General features: G+C 39.3%; 1 protein-coding gene across 6 annotated transcripts in view; it reads right to left on the minus strand.

Moving 5' to 3' along the window:
* Window positions 1–22,635, minus strand: part of znf827 (zinc finger protein 827) — a 75,543-nt gene that overhangs the window by 35,812 nt on the left and 17,096 nt on the right. For 5 of the 6 annotated variants that reach the window (XM_042716509.1, XM_042716507.1, XM_042716506.1 and 2 more), the window contains exons 2-5: window positions 20,626–21,840; window positions 16,216–16,388; window positions 12,822–13,320; window positions 3,035–3,262 (exon numbers count right to left, since the gene is read on the minus strand). In XM_042716509.1, coding sequence (XP_042572443.1) covers window positions 3,035–3,262; window positions 12,822–13,320; window positions 16,216–16,388; window positions 20,626–21,840 — 2,115 coding nt within the window. The remainder of the gene's footprint in view (window positions 1–3,034; window positions 3,263–12,821; window positions 13,321–16,215; window positions 16,389–20,625; window positions 21,841–22,635) is intronic. The other variant, XM_042716508.1, reaches the window with a different exon arrangement.

Consider the following 22,635-nt stretch of genomic DNA (forward strand, 5'->3'; position numbering starts at 1 on the left):
CTTCCTGTCATGTGCAGGGCTCTGTAATTTGCAGGATTTCAACACAACTTGAATAATTAAGAATAATTATTAATGCATGTTTAAAAGTGTTTTTTTTTTTTTAGCTAACACCGTCTAGACTTTTAAATATTAGCACTAAATGCTAAACTTAAGTGTTTGTGTAAACCAAACACACACAGTCAGTATAGAAACTGCTAAAGATGAACTGTTAATTTAATTCCCGAGAAGCTAAATGTAAAGTTGTACTTCTTCTCGTTGTTGTTTCATCTGATATTCTGCATCGCCGGCTGTTGTTTTTGAAAACAACGCAATGGTGAGCATGTCAAGCATAAACACTTAGTGAGCTCAGTCTGCGGAGATTGGCACAACAGTGCCAAACGATACTATAAACAACCACTAGGTACACAACCCACATTGCATGTCATGTAAAGCCATGTTAGATGGCCTTAAGAAGAATGAGTGGGTTGTCAAGACATCCTCGGTCAGCAGGGCAGTGTGCTTATGAGCATATGAGCCAGACAGAGATGACCTTCCCCCAAATGACCTCTCAAGACTGCACCACTGCACCACACACACAAGACCACAGACGATGTCATTGTTTCCATGGCATTGATCCCCAGCCTGCAGCTAGCAGAGCGCGGCTCTTTAGATCCACTTGGCTGCATGTCTGCATGCCGCGGTGGCCGCGCTGAGACGGATTTGCGAGGCCATGTCGTGTAAAACTGCTTCAGCTTGACAACAAACAGACTAATTGGTCCCTGTTCCTGGCCTCTGGAGACGGAGAGAGAGGCTGAGGAAACACATCCTGGAGGTGGGGCGAGCGGGAAAGAGGCTCTCGCTTGTAGTAGCACATGGAGAGTTTTGATGTGGGAAGTCACGGAGACCTCTCATTGAGCTTTACGCACACACATAATGCTCAACGACAACGTGAGTGAAGCGTACTTAGTTCTTTTCTCGCGTCTTACTACCCTCCATACTCATAGACTTGGTTCTCTAGTTCATGTGCACACTTTCACTCCCTCTCTGGGGAAACGTGACCTGGGGCTGTGCAGTCAGGAAGCACACGTGTTAAAACCAGCTCTCTCTTGGTGCGGCTGAGTCACGCTAAAGTGTAAGGCATCATGGAGAGGGAGCAGCAGCAGCTGGTGTGTGGTGCCTGTCAAATACGCTGCTTTAGGGTGAATCACTCCTTATCATCCTCTGTAATGGACTACTCTAGATCTTGCTCTCTCTCTCTTTGACAAGTGATTTTCTCACTCATTTTCTGTTTATCTGTCTATTTCCCCAGCTCTTTTATTACCTTGCAAGCACATCTAAAATCCCACCTCTGTGAACTCATAATTGTTTTCTCAAGACCTGATGCATAAAGAACTGTAGCGTTACACAAAAAGGAAAATGTGGTTATTTTATTTCAAGTACTTTAATTATTTTTATTGACTACTCCAGGGTTTTTTTTATAAATGATTTAGGGCTGGGCAATAAAGTTCAAAGTATACTTCAGCCGTCCACGTTCAGTTCGCTCACTGTGTGTGCCATGTAAATTTCATCAGTAAGGTCCACGGACATCCGCACACACGGTCTGTGTGCAGCCCAATTTCTGTGTCTGCGCACAGCACATGCACAAGGAGAATGTTCTTGAGACAGGAGAATCCACTAGGTGTCAAACTCATCCATTTGCACTCATCTGTGCTTGAATACACTTTAAAAGCTGCACAGACACAGCTGTGTGTGAGACGAAGTGGAACGCAGAAAATGAAGTATAGCCGGGCCTCAAAGTTGTTCAACAATGTTCCACTTTCTCCCTATTAGCAACTTGCCACTTAAACAATCACCACAATTAGAAAATGACAAAGTACAGTCAATTCCAAATGGAAACAAAAATCGAGTCCCGTCCTACATTTTTTCTTGTAGTTTCACTCAGATTTATGTCACAATAAGAAATCAAAATTTCAGTTTTATGCCTGTCTTCAAGATGGAAATGTCTCACAATTCGATTATGGAGTGACCCAATTGATTCATGACACATATACATTTTTTGTTATTGATTATTTTGCAAAACAAAGGCAAAACAGCCACTATACAATTTGTTAAATTCAATTTGTTTGTCGGATTTGGTTTTTGTTTAGTTCAGAATGGTTAAGGAAAGAACTGGTATGCATTGACTAATTGATTTTAACCCATCTCTGATTAATATGAGAAAATTAAAAAGCATTTAATTTTTTGGTGCTGTGGCTGTGTGGTGCATACAGTACAGTCTGACACAGTGCCCATGTTCAAGTTCAAGTCCCTACCCTCTCTCTACTGTCTTATCAATAAAGCATTTTTCTCCACAAATAAAGTTGCATCTTTGTGGTGGTGAGTCTATTTCAACTGCATTTAAACACAAAAGTGTACACAAAGTGGATGTGACACAGAATACTTTTTCGACCTGATTTTTTTCAATCCCCTTGTACTGTAGAGTTTAAATAAAGACTGGACCAGAGGCCCAAAACAGCAATCAATGGCTTTATTTTGGCAGAGGACTGCCCAGGATAAAAAGCACATTGACTGAACAACATGAAAAGGAATTGACCCTTTTCCTTCTGCCCAGAACACATGAGTGAGTCGAATGGACAGCAGCAGGTCAGAGAGAGAGAGAGAGAGAGAGAGAAAGTGCAAAAGAAAGAGGGAGTGAAATGGCAAAGAACGAAAGAAAGACCAAATTTACAGACAAACACGAGCAAATCTAAACAGCTGCTGGATTTTATGACCTGACATCATAATTTTAAATAATGTATAGACATATTTCTGATGTAAATATACAAACTTTAGCTTATTCTTTAACCTTAGTAGTACTGTTGCATTAAGGGTCTTCTAAATATGACCTGTTTAAAAAAAAAGAGAAAGAAACAGAATGCAAAGCACACACATCCCTCTCACACACACCCACTCACTCAATCCTCTGGCCTTTGAGTTTCCTCAAAAGCATTCATGAATTCAAGCCTGAAATGGCACACACATATATGAGTGTATGCACCAAAATACATCTGCTGACCTGATAGCTTCATAAGCAGTTCAGAGGCCACTTTGACGTTGATGTCCTGGCTGAGTAGGCTGCTCTTGCCCAACATCGGGCTCCCCTCCTCTCGTGGCTTGGTGGACCCTGGGGGTCCTTCTTGGCAGAAGGTATAGCTTGGTCCCCTCTGAGAGCTCAGGGGCTCTTCCGCCTGGGGCTCCTCCTTGACACAGAATGTACCCTTTAGGGCCTCCTTCTGGTTCGCTGCTGTGGGGCAAGAAAAAGACAAGCAAGAGTTTTGAGAACTATGTCCTGAAGCCCCTGTTTTTGTTGATGGCATGTGTCTGTATATGTCTTCTTAAGCTGCATGATAGAAATGTGTGATTAAAAATGTGTGTTTTGCAAAAGAGATTAAACCATACAGTTTGGAATAATAGATAATTACCAAAATGTCCTTTTTTTGGTTGAACTATCTCTTTAAAATAAGGTATCCAAACATTATGGTTTGTTAGTTAGTTTAGTTAAGTCTGCATCAGTGCAGAAGATGATTTAGGGGTTTTCTATTTGCTTCTATTAATAATTGTCTGTCTAGCTTTGGCTCCATATTAAAAGAAAGAAAACCTTTTGAAAAGACAAGATAAATAGATCAGGAAGCAATAGGCTAAATTGTATTTTCGAATTTGGTGGACATGATGAGCCTTCTGGGGCTAGACCGAAAGCCCAGCGGAAACAATTTCACAAGACAGTTTTATGGAAAATATGGACTGTCTTGTTTCTGAATCATCTAACTGTATGCACATCTAAAAGTGTGTTTATGCTGACTGTCTGTAATTACACAGAAAATGATTGATGATGATGCCGAATTCAGATGATAATAAGAAACATTTCTTTTCTTACTCAATATGCTGTAAAAGTGGGCCATTTCTAATCAGGCTTCAATGAATAATTAATATTAAGACATGGAGCCCCTTCTTATTAGTGCCAGAAACAGAACACAGGCCACTGGTTCGATTTGACACACATACACACGTTTGTTTTCTATGTTGGTTATGACTTTGGTTTTTATATCTAATGATATTTTCTTTCCCATAATATTATTGCTAACCCTTTTGCATCTTTAGAAAAGTCATTAAGATTTATAAATGTTTTTGAAGCAGTCACCAATTTGACATTTATTTAATCAAAATTACAGTAAAAACAGCAATATAGTCAAATGTAACGATCAATGAAATAAGTAAGTATCAATTTATTTCAAAATGTTTGAGCGGTAGTGTACAAAAGACTGGGTTTGGGGGAAAAACAGAATGAAATCCAAACATCTATTATAAAAAAAAACTAAGATACAATCAAACAGTTAAAGATTCAGATCAAACGAGTTTAAGTGATGGGATACAGTACAAAATGTACATATTGATGATCCAGAAAGTGTTAATGGTGCATTGTCAAAAGGTGAAAGTGCACAAAGGATCAGACTGGAAGCCTTGTGTTCTTTGGAATTTGCAGTCTGACTAGGTGTGTGACTTCCTTTTTGTCTCTGTTTTAGATTTTAATTAAAATTTGATTTAATAAGTTCATTTAGCCGTTCTCCTTGTGGATATTGTCGGCTGGTACCCACAATGCAGGTGATTTAAGGTTTTAATAACCATTTAGGAACATTTGTTTCCCACAATGTAGGTAAAACCTGAACAAGACCCATAAACACACCTCTCACCGCACCATACATGTCTTCTTATCTTTGTTTACCAATGTCATTACTCATCCTCATGTCGTTCCGAACCTGTAAGACATTCGTTCAGTGTAACTATCACGTTCAAGGCCCAGAAAGTGGCACCAGTGGTTCAACCTTAATTTTATGAAGCTACGAGAATACTTTTTATGCGCAAAATCAAAAAAAAAAAAAAATGACTGTCTATGCAGTCATTCTGGGACATTCTGTTGCTGTCTATACAGAATCAGAAAGCTCTCGGATTTCATCAGAAATATCTTCATTTGTGTTCCTAAGATGAACAAAGGTCTTGTGGGTTTGGAATGACATAAGGGTGCGTAATTTATGACAGAATTCTCCTTTTTGGGTGAACTATCCCTTTGAATTATAAATCAAGCTTACAGTTCTGAATCAGGGTAAGGAGGCCACTTTCAACAAAAATATTACAATTTTTACATACCTGATCACACTTGTTCATTTTTAACCAAGTGGGCAACTTTTTAAAATCAAAATGTTATAAACCGATCAACCAATGAGACAATTAATGCCAGATGTTTCTGCTCATTTACAGTATTCTGCTTAAAATCACCCATTTCTTATGACTGACCTTAAAATTGCCTCCATCCATACATCCAATAAATAAACCTTTATTTTTTTTCTTTTGATAATCCAATCTTTTGAACATACGTATGAAAGAAAAATCTCTTGCTACTTCTTTTTCATTGCGACTTTATGAGTAAAAGAGCATTTTAACAGAATGTGAAGATGCATTTTCACAGTTAGTGGCATTGTACATCTAGCAAAGCTTTTCATATTATTCATTTTAAAAATGCATGTACATTTATAACACTATACTTTTATTACCTTGGCATTAATTAACTAGTAAAATGGGAACACACTTATATTTGTTGTAGCTTCCATTCTCCACTGAAGAAGTTTACCCATTCATGGTGACTTCTGCTTCTGAAATCCCTGGAAATGTGAAAAGCGTCCATCTTTAAAGTACTACTTTGATTTCAGGTTTTACTATCATTGTGGGGACTGTTGTTCTTTTCTATGTTTTAAAATCTTTTATTAACACACACTGTAGTTCTACATGCTTTGACACACATTCACAATGTCAAAATTGTTCTACCTGTCTCCGATCTCCATATCACACTTCCTCTCCTGTTCTGTCAATCTTTTCCACACAAGTGCCTGCCCATCCTCTTCCCTCCCTCCCTCTCTCACCCTTTTTTCCTTTCATCTCTCTTCCAGATCAGCAGTGATCACTCACCCCTCCTGTCTCTACCACACTCCCCTCAGCAGTCATCTGATCTCCCCACCACCCCCAATCCGAGTACATACACCATCCACGGCGGCGCTGACTCTCCTCATCAATCCCCACGAGATGACCACCGCCTCACACCGATGACTCTGATTAATGGTGACGTGCATTGGCGACAGCATTGAAGATACAGTCAGGTTAGGGGACAGGACATGACTATGAGCTAAAGATCGTCGGGAGCCATTGGGAGAGTTTATGACCTTCACGTGGAGAGTGCAGGCAGTGGACGAGGTGGCGGCGGGGGTGGTGTATGTGGTGGCACCGGCTGGAAATGTCACCAGTCAGATGTCAGCGGACGGACTTAGCGTGGTCCGGTCAGCACCTGGAAGGGCATCCTCTAATTAAGAGCGTGTCGGGTCGCGTGTCCTATCAGATAGGGACAGGGCGTACGGCATGCGCACAAGCGCCCTCTCTTTCGAAGACATGCAGAAAAGTACAAACTGGAGACGTGAGCGCGGAGATACAAAGTCACACCACTCTGGTGACCTTTCGGTTTGCAGCTAAAAATAGAGCAAAATTTCCATTCGAATTCATGTTACAGAGAGTGCTGAATAATTTATTAGCTTAATCCGCCAGCCAAGTTTGTTTCTTTTTCCTCATAAGGCATGAATGTCTCCAAAATACCAAATTTAAGCTCAACGAAAATGAGCACTTTCTGTTTACCGACTGTTTTAGTAGACTTTAATAAAGGAGTAATCCCAAGTGCCTATCTTGATCTTTCAAATTCCGTCCTGTCATCAAATCATCTTTGGCATGAATTTTTCTACTGTGGAGGTCTTATGTGAAAGCTGCCATCTTTCTAGCTCCATTCACACTGTCAGTGTTCAGGATTGGCAAAAGCATTTTTAAACAAATGGGTGTGACTCTTAAATTATGCTGTTCATATAACAGAACAAAGAAGCAGATCAAACACTGTGTGTATTTACAAATAACTGAAGTCATTCCCCTGAGAATATCCATGTAACCATAGCGACAGTGACTAAATTATGTATCAAACATGTCAACTTTCATAAACCAGAAAGTCTTACAACTGCATCCAATTGAGGTGTAAGTTGATTAGACATGTTGTGTTGTTACAAACATGTATGACTTTATTTCTCCTGCAGAACAAAAATAAGATATAACAGTTTTGGTAACAAAAAAAAAAAATCCACTGAGACATTTCTCAAAATATCTTATTTTATGTTCCACAGAAGAAAGTAAGCCATATAGGTCTGGAACGACATGAGAGTGAGTAAATAATACACACAACCACATTCATATAAAAATGGCTGATTTCCATCCTCTACTGTTCTATGAAGCAATTAGGGCTGGACAATAAAATCCTGACATTTTTATCCTTTAGATCACATTTAATGTTCTGAAATTGTATAAAAAGGGTATTTTTCAGAGTAGCCATAATTTGGGCCAATTCAAGTTAATGTAGGATAATATACAGTGAAAATCTAGTTAAAATAATCAAGGCATGTTTTCCACATTTCTCAATAAATGAGCTCATGTAAGAATCTTTACATATTTAAATCTACCAATATATCAATATTCATTAATAAACAGCAATATTAAAGGGATAGTTGACCCAAAAATGAAAGTTCTGTCATTAATTAATCACCCTCCTGTCGTTCCAAAACCATAAGACCTTTGTTCATCTTAAGAACACATTTTATGATATTTTTGATGAAATCCAAGAGCTTTCTGACCCTGCATACAGTAGACAGCAATGCAACTAACACGTTCAAGGCCCAGAAAGGTCAGGACATTGTTAAAATAGTCCATGTGACATGAGGGTGAGTAATTAATGACATAATATTCATTTTTGGGTGAATTATCCATTTTTACTAAATAAGATGCCATATGGGGACATGATGATAGAAATAGCTGATGATTCATTTAGATTTACCATTCAAAAGAACTTACAACCTTAACAAACAAAATGTAAGACTTTATTAAGGAATATAGTATTTTTATGCCATTGAGTCACTTTGATTATTGAATACGGTTGTCTCTTTCATTTCACTAAAATGTGTGAACATAAGCTCTGAAGAGCACTGACAATTATATTCAGCTTTCGTCTGAATGCAGCCTCTATCTCTCTGTCTCTGTTCTCTCTCTCTTGCTGTGACTGGAGTGAAGCCCCCGGTCAGTGTTACATCAACACTGGGGCTATCTCTGCTCTTGCCGGTGAGGCTGTCATCTGCCGTTGCCGTCACCTGGCCTCTGTTTTTTTTTGCCTCCTCCTCTCTGTGGGCTGATTCGTTTCTCTGCTGGGCGCTTGTCCAGTACCCTGTCACCTCTCACTCTGTTGCGGCTGCCCACTATTGGACCACTTCATTAGCTTTCCACCTCTGTCATGCAGCTCTGCTCCCAGCTCTGACAATTGGTCAGTGCTCCCGCCGAGGATGGCTTAATGTGGCAGGTTAAGGGGGCAACAACAGCCAACAGTCTGCTACGGTAGGAAGGCTTTGCTACATGAAGCAGCAACGGTGCAGCTACACATCACTGGATGCTGGATGCAGCAGGGGTCACTTACGAGTGCAACCGCAGCATGGTGAATGTGGGAAATGGCTGGCAAACCTCCGTGCTGCGAGGACTACAAGGAACAAATGAAAGAAGAGCATACAAAAACAATGCGGATGGAAAAAACACTCCAGCTTCTGTTTCGTTCTTTGGATTCGCCAGTTTTAACACCTCCCACAATTTTACAAGGCAATTATTCGCCCGTGACCAGAGTCACACCCAGTGTCACTTTCTCTGAGAGGAAGAAGCAATGTGTGAACTGTCATTATTGAATTAGGTCCAGCAAGCATGTGCAGGAGCCTGCATTTCAAAGCATTTCCCCAGCTTTCATCTTCAAATCAAAATGTGCATCGCAACTGGATGGCTGACAGTCGTGTCAGCATAGAGGAAAATCAAAGCGGATTGGTCTGAAACTCAGAGGAGAACCAGGCAGTCCAAAGAAATGATAGGCCAATTATGTCAGAGGTCAGTGAGAGTTCACCTCATGTGTGCGTGATCATGTGTGTGTTTTGCCTGGGGAACTCTAAAAGCAGTAGTCTGCTATTTTACACTATCTCTAGTTCTTTAATTCCCTTCCCATTTTGCATTCCTTTGTTTCTCTCTCCATTTCTCTTTCCCTCATGTACCCCAAGTGGGAGTATGACAACAACAGATAACCCTCAAGACACTACTTAAGAAATTTGAAGGATGTGCACAAATACGTTGCCACATTCGCTGGTGAAAATCAAGTTGCAGCCCTAGTAAAAACAAAAGAAAAAATTACATTTGCAAATCCCTAATTGGTATTGTAGTAGTATGAATTATAAATTGACATTGTACAATTTCTGAGTAGGGCTGCGACTAATGATTACTTACTTAATCAATTATTTGCATAAAAAAGCCACATCTTTGAGAAAAATTTGTCAGACATGAATTTCTGCCCCACTTTGCGTTCTGTCAGTTTCTGTGCTCTACAGTCCCAATTGGGCAAAAATGGCAGAATTAAAAAAAAAATACATATATATTATAAATGATAAAGAAACACGAAAGCACACAAGACAAATATCGATAATTAAAGGGATTGTTCACACAAACCTGAAAAATTCTGTCATCAATTACTCACCCACATGTTGTTCCAAACCCCTAAGAGCTTTAATCATCTTCAGAACACAAATTAAGATATTTTTAATGAAATCCAAGCTTTCTGACCCTGCATAGACAAAAACGCAACTGCCACGTTCAAGAAAGGTAGTAAGGACATTCTTAAAATAGTCCATGTGACACTAGTGGTTCACAATTTTTTCTTCATAATTTTATAAAACTACGAGAACACTTTTTGTGTGCAAATAAAAAAAATCTTAATTTGTATCCTGCATCAGAAGCACCACACGCACACGTTGTGTTACTCTCGTTATGTGCATCAAAGATATGGAAGAGAAGAAATTATTGAGCATTTTATTTATTTTTGTTTTATTTGTGCACAAAAAGTATTCTCGTAGCTTCATAAAATTACAGCTGAATCACTGATGTCACAGACTATTTTAATGATGTCTTTACTATATTTCTGGGACTTAAACATGCTAGTTGCATTGCTGTATAAGCAGGGTCAGAAAGCTCTTGGATTTCATCAAAAATATATTCATTTGTGTTACAAAGATGAACAAAGGTCTTACGGGTTTGGAGTGACATGAGGGTGAGTAATTAATGATAGAATTTGAATTTTTGAGTGAACTATCCCTTTAATGCACTTCAGTACATGAAGTTTTACAGAGATCCACTTGCGGACCGCAAAAGATGTGTCTTTTTGCAAAATGAAAATACTTTGATGAAATTTGCAACATTTGCAGATAAGAATATAACCATCCAATCCAAGTTATTTTGCCAAGCACATGAGCTTATAAGTGTAATAATGTTCTCTCCTGTTTTTGACAACTTGGGTCATGTGCATTTCCTGCAGTATCTCTGTGACTGCCATGTTTCATGTTCTTTTTTTTCCCCATAAAAAATGCATATGTCACTCACAGATCCGACTAATGAATAATGACATTTTAACAGCTTTTAACATGACACGAAGTCTCAAAAACCAAATGTTCATGCTACAAAACACTGAGCCTAAGCCTTAGAATTAAAATGTATTATTAAAAGGCAGTGAACAAGTTAGAAAAGCACTGCTCTGATAGCTGTAAAGCACTGCTTTAAAGGGGATAACTTAAGAGACACAACTTCTCAGAGACAGTTTAAGCGTCCTGACAATTTCAGCACACTAAAGCACTGCACACGAGAAGTGGTGTCACTTAGATCATCCCTGTTAAAGCACCACTTCACAAATTATTAAGCTGAAATTAAAAAAAATAAATCCATAAAAACTAGTTGACTGAGGACTATCCTGATCCATCTCTATCGAAAGGTTAGCTTCTGTAGTGGAGCATATCTCCTGCTTGTAACATCTTGCCTCAGTCTACCAGGACATGTCCACTACGTATTAACTCCAGCCTGCATTGTTGAGGAGTCTAGCTAGTCCTCTGGGACCTAAACCTGATTGTTTGGGAGTCCAGAAACACAGTGCCATGGGCGACAAGGGGGCGGGAGTGCACTGAGCGTAGACTCTGCACGTTCCACCAAGACGGAGATGAAGTTAACTCAGCAGGAACAGTCCCTCTGCATCCAGGCAAGAGGTCACACGATGGAGCTGAGGGCGCTAATCATTTCCAATTACAGATTCCTTTTTAATTATGAATTATGCATGAATTTTTAATTAATCTAATGTTCCAAAGGTTTTCCTTTTTTTTTGTTCTGAGATCTCAATCTAATTACTCTGCATTAAGCGAGGGAGCAGTGACCCTGTTGCCGACCTTCTGGGTAACCCTTGGTCAGCCCTCTCGCATCAATCTAGCTGCTGTCTCACAATTACCTATACTTTCGGCTACAACAACATGTATTTAATGGTCTAAAGTCTGGAGTTTGATTACATTAACAAGTGTATTTTTGAGTTTTGTACTTTAACAGCAAAATTTCCTTTTGCCCCCCCCCAATATAATTATTAATTGATACACTCAGTGTTAGCATAAGCATTAACTGATTATGATATTGTCTTTAACACTCTACAATTACGGTTAATACATTAAAATTAGTTAATGCATTAGGTATCAATGAACAATACTTTCATAGCATTCATTAAAGTAGGTCAATGATACTAAAAATGATAAAAAATTCTACATATATTAATATACTTTCAACATTTCAGATTGTATAAATTAACATTGATGCAAAAATTTCAGCAGCAATTACTTCAGTCTTCAGGGTCACGTGATCCTTCGGAAATCATTCTAATATGCTGATTTGCTTTTCAAGAAACATTTCTTTTTAATATACTTATCAATTATTTTTTGTGGAAACCATGATACATTTTTGTAAGGATTCTTTGATGAATAGAAAGAATTTGTAGTTTTATTTGAATTAGATTTTTTAAAAGTCTTTATCATTTTTGATACATTAAATGCATCATTGTTGAATAATTGTATGATTTTTATTATTTATTTTTTTAATCTCGCTGACAAACTTTTAAATAGTAGTTCAAATAAACATGAGTTTATAATTATATATATTAATTAATAAAAATGTAAATATTAATCTAATATTACAATATTATTATTAAAAATTAAAAATAACTAAAAGACTGTAAAAGATTGCTGATCATTTTTAGATCAGATATCTAAGGCATAAACAAATTTTCTTCTTTTAATTTCTAGAAACACTACTTAGCAATCTTATATCACTAATCAATGGTCAATATTAATCATATTAATAAGCATAATCTAGGATATACTTGTTTGTTAATTCTTTACAGTCTAAAGCCAAGTGTATCCTCTGTGTCAAGAAAAATGGCACTGAACATACATGTAACAAGGACTACAATTGACTTATCAAAAAGTCACTGACATTGATATTTTTATTGCAGCCTTAAATATGTATTTTTAAACCTGTTAAAAACTGGTAGAACTAAAAAAACAACAGCATCAGGTATCAAGATGGTATAGTACAGCTATAATAAACAGGCTCTCCATGGTAGAGCGGTAACCGAGGTTAAGAATTAATCATGCAGACTCAGTCCTGCAGGATCTTGGCTTTGGGTTCCCATCCAGCAAGACGAATTCTACTGCCTTTGCCAACCCATAATTATATTAGCAATTCATTCATCCTAAATGTAAGGAATTATGGATAAATCAAGCTGGTTTACATAATCAAGCATCTAATTTCATCACATTGCCCTTTTACATTGTGGTTTAACTGAGATCTCTTACCTGAGAGCTTCATGAGGAGGTCTGTAGCCGTCTTGGTGGTGATATCTGGGCTGAAGAGCGAGGCAGCTGTAGGCCCAGGCCCCGTAGGACTGGATTTGAGCCCAGGCAGATCCAGAGAGCTGCTGCTGCTGCTGGGTCGCTCCCTACACAGGGCAAAGGGAGACATCACAGACACATCCCTCTCCTGGGGTTCCTCCTTGATCTGGACGTGGTTCGAGGATTCTGCAGGGGAGGCCAGCAAACGACCGTCGGGTTGGCTCACAGTAGGAGACGTGGAAGCATCTGTGTTCATGACCTGATCACCAGCGACTCCACCGTCCCCCATGAGCAAGCCCTCACCCTCCTCGGTGTCTGTGCCGGGTTCTTCCTTGACTTTGAGGTCGGAACGGGGGAAATGCTGATGGCAACGCATGTGCAGCTTGAGGCTAAAGTGGCGGGAGGATGTGAAGGGGCAGAGCTCACACTGGAAAGTCTCTCCTCGGTCTTGGTGCTGATGGACCTGAGATGAAAAAGAGAAGATATTAGAAAAAACTGTGCAAAAAGGCGCAGGAAGAATATTAGGTCCCACTTTATATTAGGTGGCCTTAACTACTATGTACTTACATCAAAAAACAAGTACTTATGTACTTATTACTGTATTGCAAAACACTTTTGCTGCTATTAAGGTGGGAAACAGGTAATGTTAGGGACAAGTCTGGTTGCATGGGTAGGTTTAAGGGTGGGTTAAGGTGTAAAGGATGGGTCAACAGTGTAATTAGGGGCCAAGTACCGAAGGTGCGTAGGCACCCATTGTATCCGTTGGCGTACTTATTATTCTTCTTCTTCCGCCATTGCGTCTATGGCACCCCATAGAAACGCTAGCGGGAAAGTTGTGAAATCAACATTAACCATAGCAAATTTGAAGTCTGTATCTTAAACTAAATATCAACACCACATCTCAAAATCTCCACCACCACAACTTGTCCAAACTTTCAAACATTAGTTAACATAATAAAAATCAACCGTAAGGCACAGAAGAAAAATGTGTTTTTTCACTGAATTCTTGATTCATGACGAGTCGAATGAACACCAAAATTCCAAAAATGCAAGGTTAAGTTTTTTCGCTATTTTTAATTGTTTGATTATTGTTCGATGGCTCAGATCATCTTCAGTGCACGCTGGCAAAAAGTTATGGAATTCAAGTTGATTCTTAAAACCGTTCTCGAATAACACGTGAATGAATTTGACGAAAAGCATGCAAAAATGGATCTGAGGCTGTATCTCCAAAACGGTTTGGCAAATTGAGACCAAACTTTGTGTGTGTTATAACTAGCATAGCCTAAGACTACCTGCAGTGTGCCACCTAGTGGTCAGAAGATATGAAAAATTCATATTTTTGCTTATACGTTCTGAATGGTTTAGCCGAAAATCACAAAACTGGTCTCTTTAGATTGGGTGCATCATGCCGAGTCGAATGATAGAAATACCATTTTTTCCATGTCAGCCATTTTGGGTGTCGACCATTTTGAATTTTGTAGTAAAATGCTATATTTTTTTTGAGCGCATTGACGTATCATTACGAAACTTGTTATGCTTCTTCGGCACCATGCCCTGATAGTACTCAAAAAGTTTGGGGGCAGTGCCACCTTGTAGTCAAAAGTTATAATAAAATTTCTAAAAATGCTAATAACTTTAGTTTACACTAGCCTATTTTAATGAAATATGAAAATCTTTTGATAGATTCGTTGGATTATGCAGAGAACATTGATACCAATTTTGCCATAATTGACTGAACTTCCTGTCCGCTATTTTGATTCATGTTGAAAACCTACTTTTTCGAACTACTCCTAGACCGCTTGTCCGATTTTCACCAAATTGGACTTGGATAATCTTCAGACCAAGCTCGCAAAAAGTTATGGATTTTGTGTCGATATACGAAAACTGTTTTTGTTTAGTGCATCAACGAATTTGCTGGAGAGATGCCAAACCGCATCTGAGGCTGTATCTCTGCAAAGCTTTGACATTTTTACACCAAACTTTGTATGTGCCATTGTCACCTCACACTGACCAACACAAATCATTTAACAAACACACCCACCTATCAATAAAGATAAACAAAACATTCGTTAAACGTTAATTATGAAATTTACAAAAATGCTAATAGTTTTTGATTGCATTAGCCTATTATAATGAAACTGGTTTCAAAATATTCCTTGGGTCATGCTGACAACATAGATACCAATTATGCCATTGTGGGCTGAATGTTCTGTCCGCCATTTTGATTTATGTTGAAAACCTACTTTTTCGAACTCCTCCTCAACCATTGGTCCAAAATCGAATCAGATTATCATCAGAGAGTGCTGACAATAAGTTATGGATTTCGTGTTGATAGACAATACCGTTTTTGTATAGTGCCTCAACAAATTTGAGGCATAATGCCAGATTATGTCTGAAGCTGTATCTCTGCAACACTTTGACATATTGACACCAAACTTTGTGTGTGCCATTGTTACCTCACACAGAACACACCACGTCGATTTGATAACAGCGCCACCTATTGGTCAAAAGTGATAAGCCATTAAATCATATTACGAGAAGTTGTGTTTATAATTATTCATCCATTTTGCTTCAAATCATCCTAATCATGCTTTAATTACTCATTGTTGCAGTTGGTCTGATGCTCCATGCCATGCTTAGCTCCTCATTTTGCCTTTGGAGTGCTAGGCCCATTAATTGCAGCTATATTTATAAATGTAATTACAGAAATTAATTATAGATGTATTTACGTGCAGGTATTTTAAAAAATATAAGTACAATGTAAAACATGCAATTGCATTGTATCAAATGATTAATTTAAATGTAAGTACACACTAGTTAAGGCCACCTAATATAAAATGGGACTGAATATTAAAATTGAATCTTCATCCTCTCTGTTAATTAATTAAAGTGAAAGTGAGCATACATTTATATATAAGTTTTAAATTATTTAAATAACGAAATTTTAATGGTTTAATTCTTATTTTTTATAAAAAAAAATGCAATAAGCTGCAATAAGGCATGAATGGCCTCTCATCTGTCTCTGATTGCTGTGGACTGTAATGATTTACATTCAATGATATGTAAATAAACAATTTATTACCTTCTAAAACCAGTTTTTTAAATGTCTATTCATTGTTTTTATCTGCCACAATATATTACTTTTGAATTAACTTAATTTAGAGGCTTTTCCCTGGAAATATTTAAAAAATGTGATTAATTGCAATTAGTTTAATTATTTGGGTTAATTTGATTGAAATATGAATTGACAGCCCTAATAATTTTGCATCATAAAAAAATCTGCATCTAAAGACGTTATGATAATTGATCTGATGTGATTTATGTCACAAGCATTTCTGCTCTCAGGGATTGAAGTCACCTTCATGTGGGACTTGAGATTGTCTTTACGAGCACAACGAAAGGGACAGAGGGGACACTGGTGACTTTTTAAGCCTGTGTGGATCACCATATGTCTCTTCCAGTAGCTCTTTCTCTTGATGACCAGACCGCACACTGGACACTGAAAGGGCTTCCCTCCATCCTCAGGAGAACCTGCAATAAATAAATTAAGAAAATAAATAATTAAATAAAATACATGCATATAGTGTTTATACTAAACATTATAACCACAATTTAAATTTGTTGCTATTGATATAATGTTCGAAAAATGTCTAGTATTCACATAGAACCATTAGTTGGATAATGATGCCACATTATTAGATAGCCCTTTGGCATGCAATAACATGTAGGCTAAATATCCTTTCACTCTTGTCAACCTTGCATCTATTGGTGTGAATGAGATAAAAAATTGTGAGCTATGATTACCCCGATCAATGCCAAAGACTCCTCACAAAGGAAGCCAATCACAAGGATGTTTTTAGTAAGCCGATTATTGTTGTTGGCTCCATATCCGGTGTCCATTAGGGTTTAATTGGTCTTATTAGAAGCTGGCATGATTGCATTATAAATTCTACGAGGGCCTGTCAGGATGGCTTCATAAGTATTCGAGTCGTGTTCCTCGAAAAACATCTGGTAATCAGTGTTTGGTGAAATTACCGCGCTCAGGCATTCATTGACCCGGGGTGTAAAACTTCGAGACTGCCTATTTGCAACAATAAACCACCATCTGTGGCTCAACCTCTCCCGGCAAGATCACTGTGGAAACTGCTTGTGAGGTAAAAAGACTGAAGGTCTTTGCTATCAAGGGAAAGGGATGAGAGCCATTATCTGGTTTCTCAAATTTTAATGTCCAGTCGGTATTGTTTCATTACCAGACAAATACTCTTCACATGACCGTCTTATAGATCTCACATTCACAAAAACGAGCCAGGTGAAACTCGAATATGATTTTAAAGGAGGTGGTCTTATTTAGTATTTACACTTTACACTTCAAAATCTGTCATATTATAGCTGCTTAAAACATATGTATCTCTCTGTGACATTATTCTCTGTGTCTGCAGCTCTTTTGGGTCAATCCTGATTCCAAGCCACAGAAGTTTGAGAATTAGCAAAAGATCAGCCGTATCTCAGGCGCTCAACCCGGGCCTGTGCTGAATGGAAACTCTGATGGTTGTGCCGGCTCTGGAGCCTGACCTAAATTCCGGGGGAATCTGCTGAGATGGTCTCTGACTGTTCGGGCTATGGGGAGCACACACACTGCCGGCCTCCGTTTGGCAGGCTGCACATCCGCGGGAGATGAGCTGGGTCTGGGAACGTGCCGCCAACTCCAGCAAACCCCCACTGTGCTAACAGACCTTTCCCAGATTCTCCAGCCAACCTCTTGCAGACGATGCATGACCTTATGGCACTACTAAATCACTACACAGTGCATTCTTCAGTGGTGTAATAATCAAACCTTTAGGCACTGTTACCTTAAAAAATATTTACAGTTCAGAATTTATTCTAATGTAAAAAAATGTAAAAAAATTAATGGCAATCTGATTCAAAATTGTCTAGCATGACATTTTCAATTTATTTACTAATTTATTTAATTTTATAGCATTTTCTTTTATCTTTATTAATCTGTAGCAATAGTTAACATTTGATGTAAGTTAAACATAAATCTAAATATATTTATACATTTGCAATGAGTCAGTTGGTGAAATTTCATCCTTCCTAGATATTCCACAGTCAACTGTAAGTGGTATTATTGGAAAGTGAAAGCATTTAAGAACATGACTGAGCAGATGCATGCAAACCTCACATCACCAAGTACAATACCAGCGGATGGAGGGGTGTAAAGCAGCCAACAACTAAACTCTGGAGCAGTGGAAACATGTTTTGCGAAGGGACGAATTACACTTCTCGGTTTGGCAGTCTGATAGACGAGTATGGCAGTTTGGTGGATGCCTGGTGAACGTTACCTGCCTGTCAACATTGTGCCAACTGTAAAGTTTGGTGGAGCAGGGATAATGGTATGGGGCTGTTTTTCAGGGGTTCCTCTTACTAACAGTGAATGGAAGTGTTAATGCATCAGCATACTTAAACATTTTGGACAATACAATGCTTCCAACTTTGTGGGAAAGTTTGGGGTAGGCTCTTTTGTATTACAGGATTCCCCAGTGTACAAAGCAAGGTCCATAAAGATTTGGCTGTATGAGTTTGGTGTGGAAGAACTTGAGTGGCCCGCACAAAGCCCTGACCTCAACCCCATCAAACACCTTTGGGATAAACTGGTGGATGAACAGAGTTTGTGAGCCAGGACTTTTGGTCCAACATCAGTTCCTGACCTCACAAATGCTCTACTGGATTAATGGGCAAAAATTCCAGCAGAAACACTCCAAAATCTTGTGGAAAGCATTCCCAAAATAGTGGAAGCTGTTATTGCTGCAAAGTGGGGGACCAACTCCATATCAGTGTCTATGCATTTTAAATTCAATGTCATTAAAGTGCCTTTTGGTGAAACTGTTAGGTGTCCCAAAACGTATAGCGTCCATATAAAAAGGGCTGAATGAAAATGCAAATTCACTTTCTAAAAGTATGTGGTGCTTGGTGGAAAAGTTTCCATGGTTATTCTGGGACACAAAGCACTGTGCAACTGTGTGTTTCTGACACCTTCCCGGAGCTTCCATTACTGCACATGTAGATGCAAGAAACTGGTTTGCAGTGAGGTCTGCATTTAATGGATTCAAGTATGTCTTATCAGGTGAGCCTGGCTGCAGGATGGCATAAGAGAAGGTCATATATGCATTTATTTTTTGACACAATAATCACAGAGTTTGAATTTTGCTTGTGTGATTTCTATTGGTGTGCACAAACAGTCAAATATTCAAATATTTGATTTGTTATCATTCTTAAAAATAAAAACACTATTCAAATTTTCTTATGTGTTGCCTTGCTGGCTGTAAATGCAGGGAATTATAAATCTTAAGCATGTAAACTAATAGTCAGGTATAACTAAATGCACTGGGTGGCCCTGTGGAGCGCATTGACAAGTTGATTGTATTCAATCACAGAATGTCGTCTGACTCGCAAAGTTTGGAATTACTTTGATCAACATGATCAGCGAAACTTAGGCCCTATTTGAACAGAATTAGTATTACCTGGTTACATCTAGTTATTTGTAATAATTGTGGAGGTTTTCTGTGATCTTAATCCCATGTGGATCGGCCATGTCTGTATTTGTAAAGTAAAAATTCCCCCGCAAATGACCTACCATATTTCGCTGCACACTGAGGTCCTGTGATAATATTTGCCCCGTGCGAATCGGCATCTCTGTGATTTGGCCAGGATTTTTTATCCACATATATCAAATAATCAAGGTTTTTTTTTCCTGTGTGCCTTTTTATCCATCTTTTGCCAAGAATGGAGGCTGTGTTGGAGTGTTTTGATAGTATTTGGGGTGCTGGGTTATATACACCATACAACTATACAATTTGCAGAAAGAGAAAGCTGAAAACCAAGACACATGTCGTTAACACTACTCTGGGGTTTTCAACTCTCAAAAATGGAGACTTTCAAAGATGCTGCAGACCTCTTTTTAGTTGGAAAACTCTAGGGTTGAGTCTCAGTGTAAACGGACCAAAACCGAGACTTTTGAAAATGATGGCTTGGCTGCCCCAATATGCTCTGCATATCCTTGACCTTGACGACTGTGTAAACAATTACATCATGCTCATGTACCTGCCAGTGACTAGCAACCAACATCCTGTTAACACTTTTATGCTCATACAGAATGCAAAAATAGACAAGTATAACTCTCATTCTAAAACACAATTTTAAAGGAGATAATTTCTGAAACTCAGTGAAAATGCCAATGTAGACGAGGATATCTTTCATTTTAAAACACCATTTTAAAAAGGAAACTCACTAGTGTAAACAGGGCCAACTTTCACCCGGGCATGTGGATATTCTTGTTTTTCTCAACATTAACATGTGAAACAATATAAACATGATAACCATAAGCCGACTTGAGTGTATGTTTGTTCTGTATTGTAACTGGTACAAGTACTGTTTACATATTATTTAAAGAAAACATTGAGATATACGTTAAATTGTTGTAGAACATTGATGTGTATAATGCCTAATTATAAGCTTGTTCAGAAATGGTAACAAATACTTGATTATTAAAAAATAATGTATTTTTCATTAAACATCATTTAAATAAATAATTATTAATTTTTTATGAGCCCAAATATTCAAATACAACAATTTTGAAAAATGCCCATCCTAATGATTTCATTTGTTTTTTGTTTTCTTTTTATCCTACAAATGTAAATCAGCTGGCAATTTCCCCTCAAAAGCACAAAAAAAAAAAGGCATGCATTTATTTTAGGGAACAAACCGTTACCTGCTTGACTGCTGGGCTTGGCCCTTCCCTTGGGGATTGTTGGCAGCAGAAGATCCATGGCCTGGGTTGGGGTGGGCACCTTCTGGTTCCTGTCTAACAGGGGCTTGACGTCTTCGGAGGCTCCCAGTACTAATGCCGGCTCTTTCTTATCAGCTAGAAGGTTTCCTGCTGCTCGTGCGGCCACCTCCTTTAGCAGAGCTGCTGAGGAGGTCATGGAAACCAGAGAGAGAAAGGAGCCAGCTGAGGGTTGATGCTCAGATGAGCCCACCTGCTGCTGACTTCTTTCAGACACTTTCTTTGAGAGGGCAGCGAGCGTGGAGCTGGCTGACTGCGGACTGAAGGGTGAAGCGAATGGTTCAAAGCGCACAGCGTCATCAGAGCGAGTGCCCAAGGCTGCCATTGAGGAGGAGGTGACTGAAGTGGATGAGGAGGAGGAAGAGGAGGATGAGGACGCCGAGTTGGAGGAGGCCACTGCGCTCTTGTCTTGGAGCACGGCGTTGGCGGCTGCCTTTAACTTCTGGATAGCCGAGTCTGGGGATAGGCTGCTGCCGCTGGGAGCCGAGCAACTTGTCGATGGCCATTTATCCGCAACGCCTACCCATACGAAGCCACTGCTGCCTGAGTTAGGGCCATTGCTGGGGCCATATGGGTCACAGGGCTCCTGCTTGACAGTTGCTACAGACGCAGGTGATGCAGAGTTCGAGTTGCAACTGTTGTTGCTGCTGCTATTAGCCAACCTCCTCGCCAGGGCACTCAGCTGCTGTGCGTGATGCAAAGACGGAGATAGTACCAAGCTGACCGGGGGCGACTCTGGTCCTCTGCCCGTTCCACGCCCAGTTAAGTCCCCTCCCTCCAGCTTCAGCGAGCCAGCCTCCAGGAGACGCCGCAGGTTGCTGCTGAGGGGTTTGCCCAGGGCCTGGCTGGAGTCTCCGTACAAAGAGGACACCTCAGAGGACAGTATGTCCTGGGTCGAGAGGACCCCACTGTCCAGCCCCAGCAGCTCCAGGGAAGCCCGCTGAACTGGCGTCGGGCAGCCCAGGGAGCTCTCGGCTGAGGTGTCGTGGTCCGGTCGGGGAACATTGTCAGGGGAAACCCGCAGCTCATCTTGCACATCACCGTAGGACGATTCAGAGGGGCTGTCGGAGGTATTCCCAAACCAGCTGTCCTCTTCTACTGAGCCACCCTCTGGCCCTCCATCCTCTACTGTGTCCACATCTGTGAAACGGGGAAAAAACACGATTTATGTGTCATGATTTTATTATTGAAAAGCTTTTCCAGCAACTGACAATATTTCATTATCATTTGTTGTATTCTAGAAAGCAAGCATCTTATTGAAAAAAATATATGTAATGGCATGATTATTATTGAATTCTGGAGAAAAAATCTGTTAGGAAAAAATGTTGATAGCATAGTCCTTAGAGCAACTGATTGACCTTTTCCAAGTGACTTTTCTTATTAGGACTAAAATGGATGGTTTCTGAAAAGACGAGCGCTAGAATACTATCGAGAGTTGTCCTGGTGAGTATCTGCATCCCTCACAAGGCACAGTGGAATAACTTGCTTTCTATTCTTTTTTCAAACATGCTTTTTCCAAGAGTCTAAAAGAGTGTAGTAAAAGGGTTACCATGGTGACAGGCCTTCCGGGAGGCTAGACAGCAAAGATTAGGGTAATGGAGGTTACAGAACCGGATTAATATTCATGAGCTTGCCAATACCACAAGGGAGCCAATAAGGATAGGGTTAAGGTCACCAAGGGTCATTAATATACACTTCATGTATCAATATTCATAAGCAAAACATTACAGCTTGCCAGACAAGGGCGAACAAAGAATGTGAATATTCCTGATACATATTAACAATCCTTCCACAAGAGCATGTCAGGAAGCAACAAGCCTAGATGAAGGAGGATGTCAAAACTTATCAAGTGAGGGTTTTTTGTGTCCATTCACTTGACCAAATTAAATCCTCACACCTCTGTGAAAGTGCGAGAGAACAAGACCTGGAGACAGC

This window comes from Cyprinus carpio, chromosome B1, assembly GCF_018340385.1.
Source record: "Cyprinus carpio isolate SPL01 chromosome B1, ASM1834038v1, whole genome shotgun sequence".
Lineage (NCBI taxonomy): Eukaryota > Metazoa > Chordata > Actinopteri > Cypriniformes > Cyprinidae > Cyprinus > Cyprinus carpio.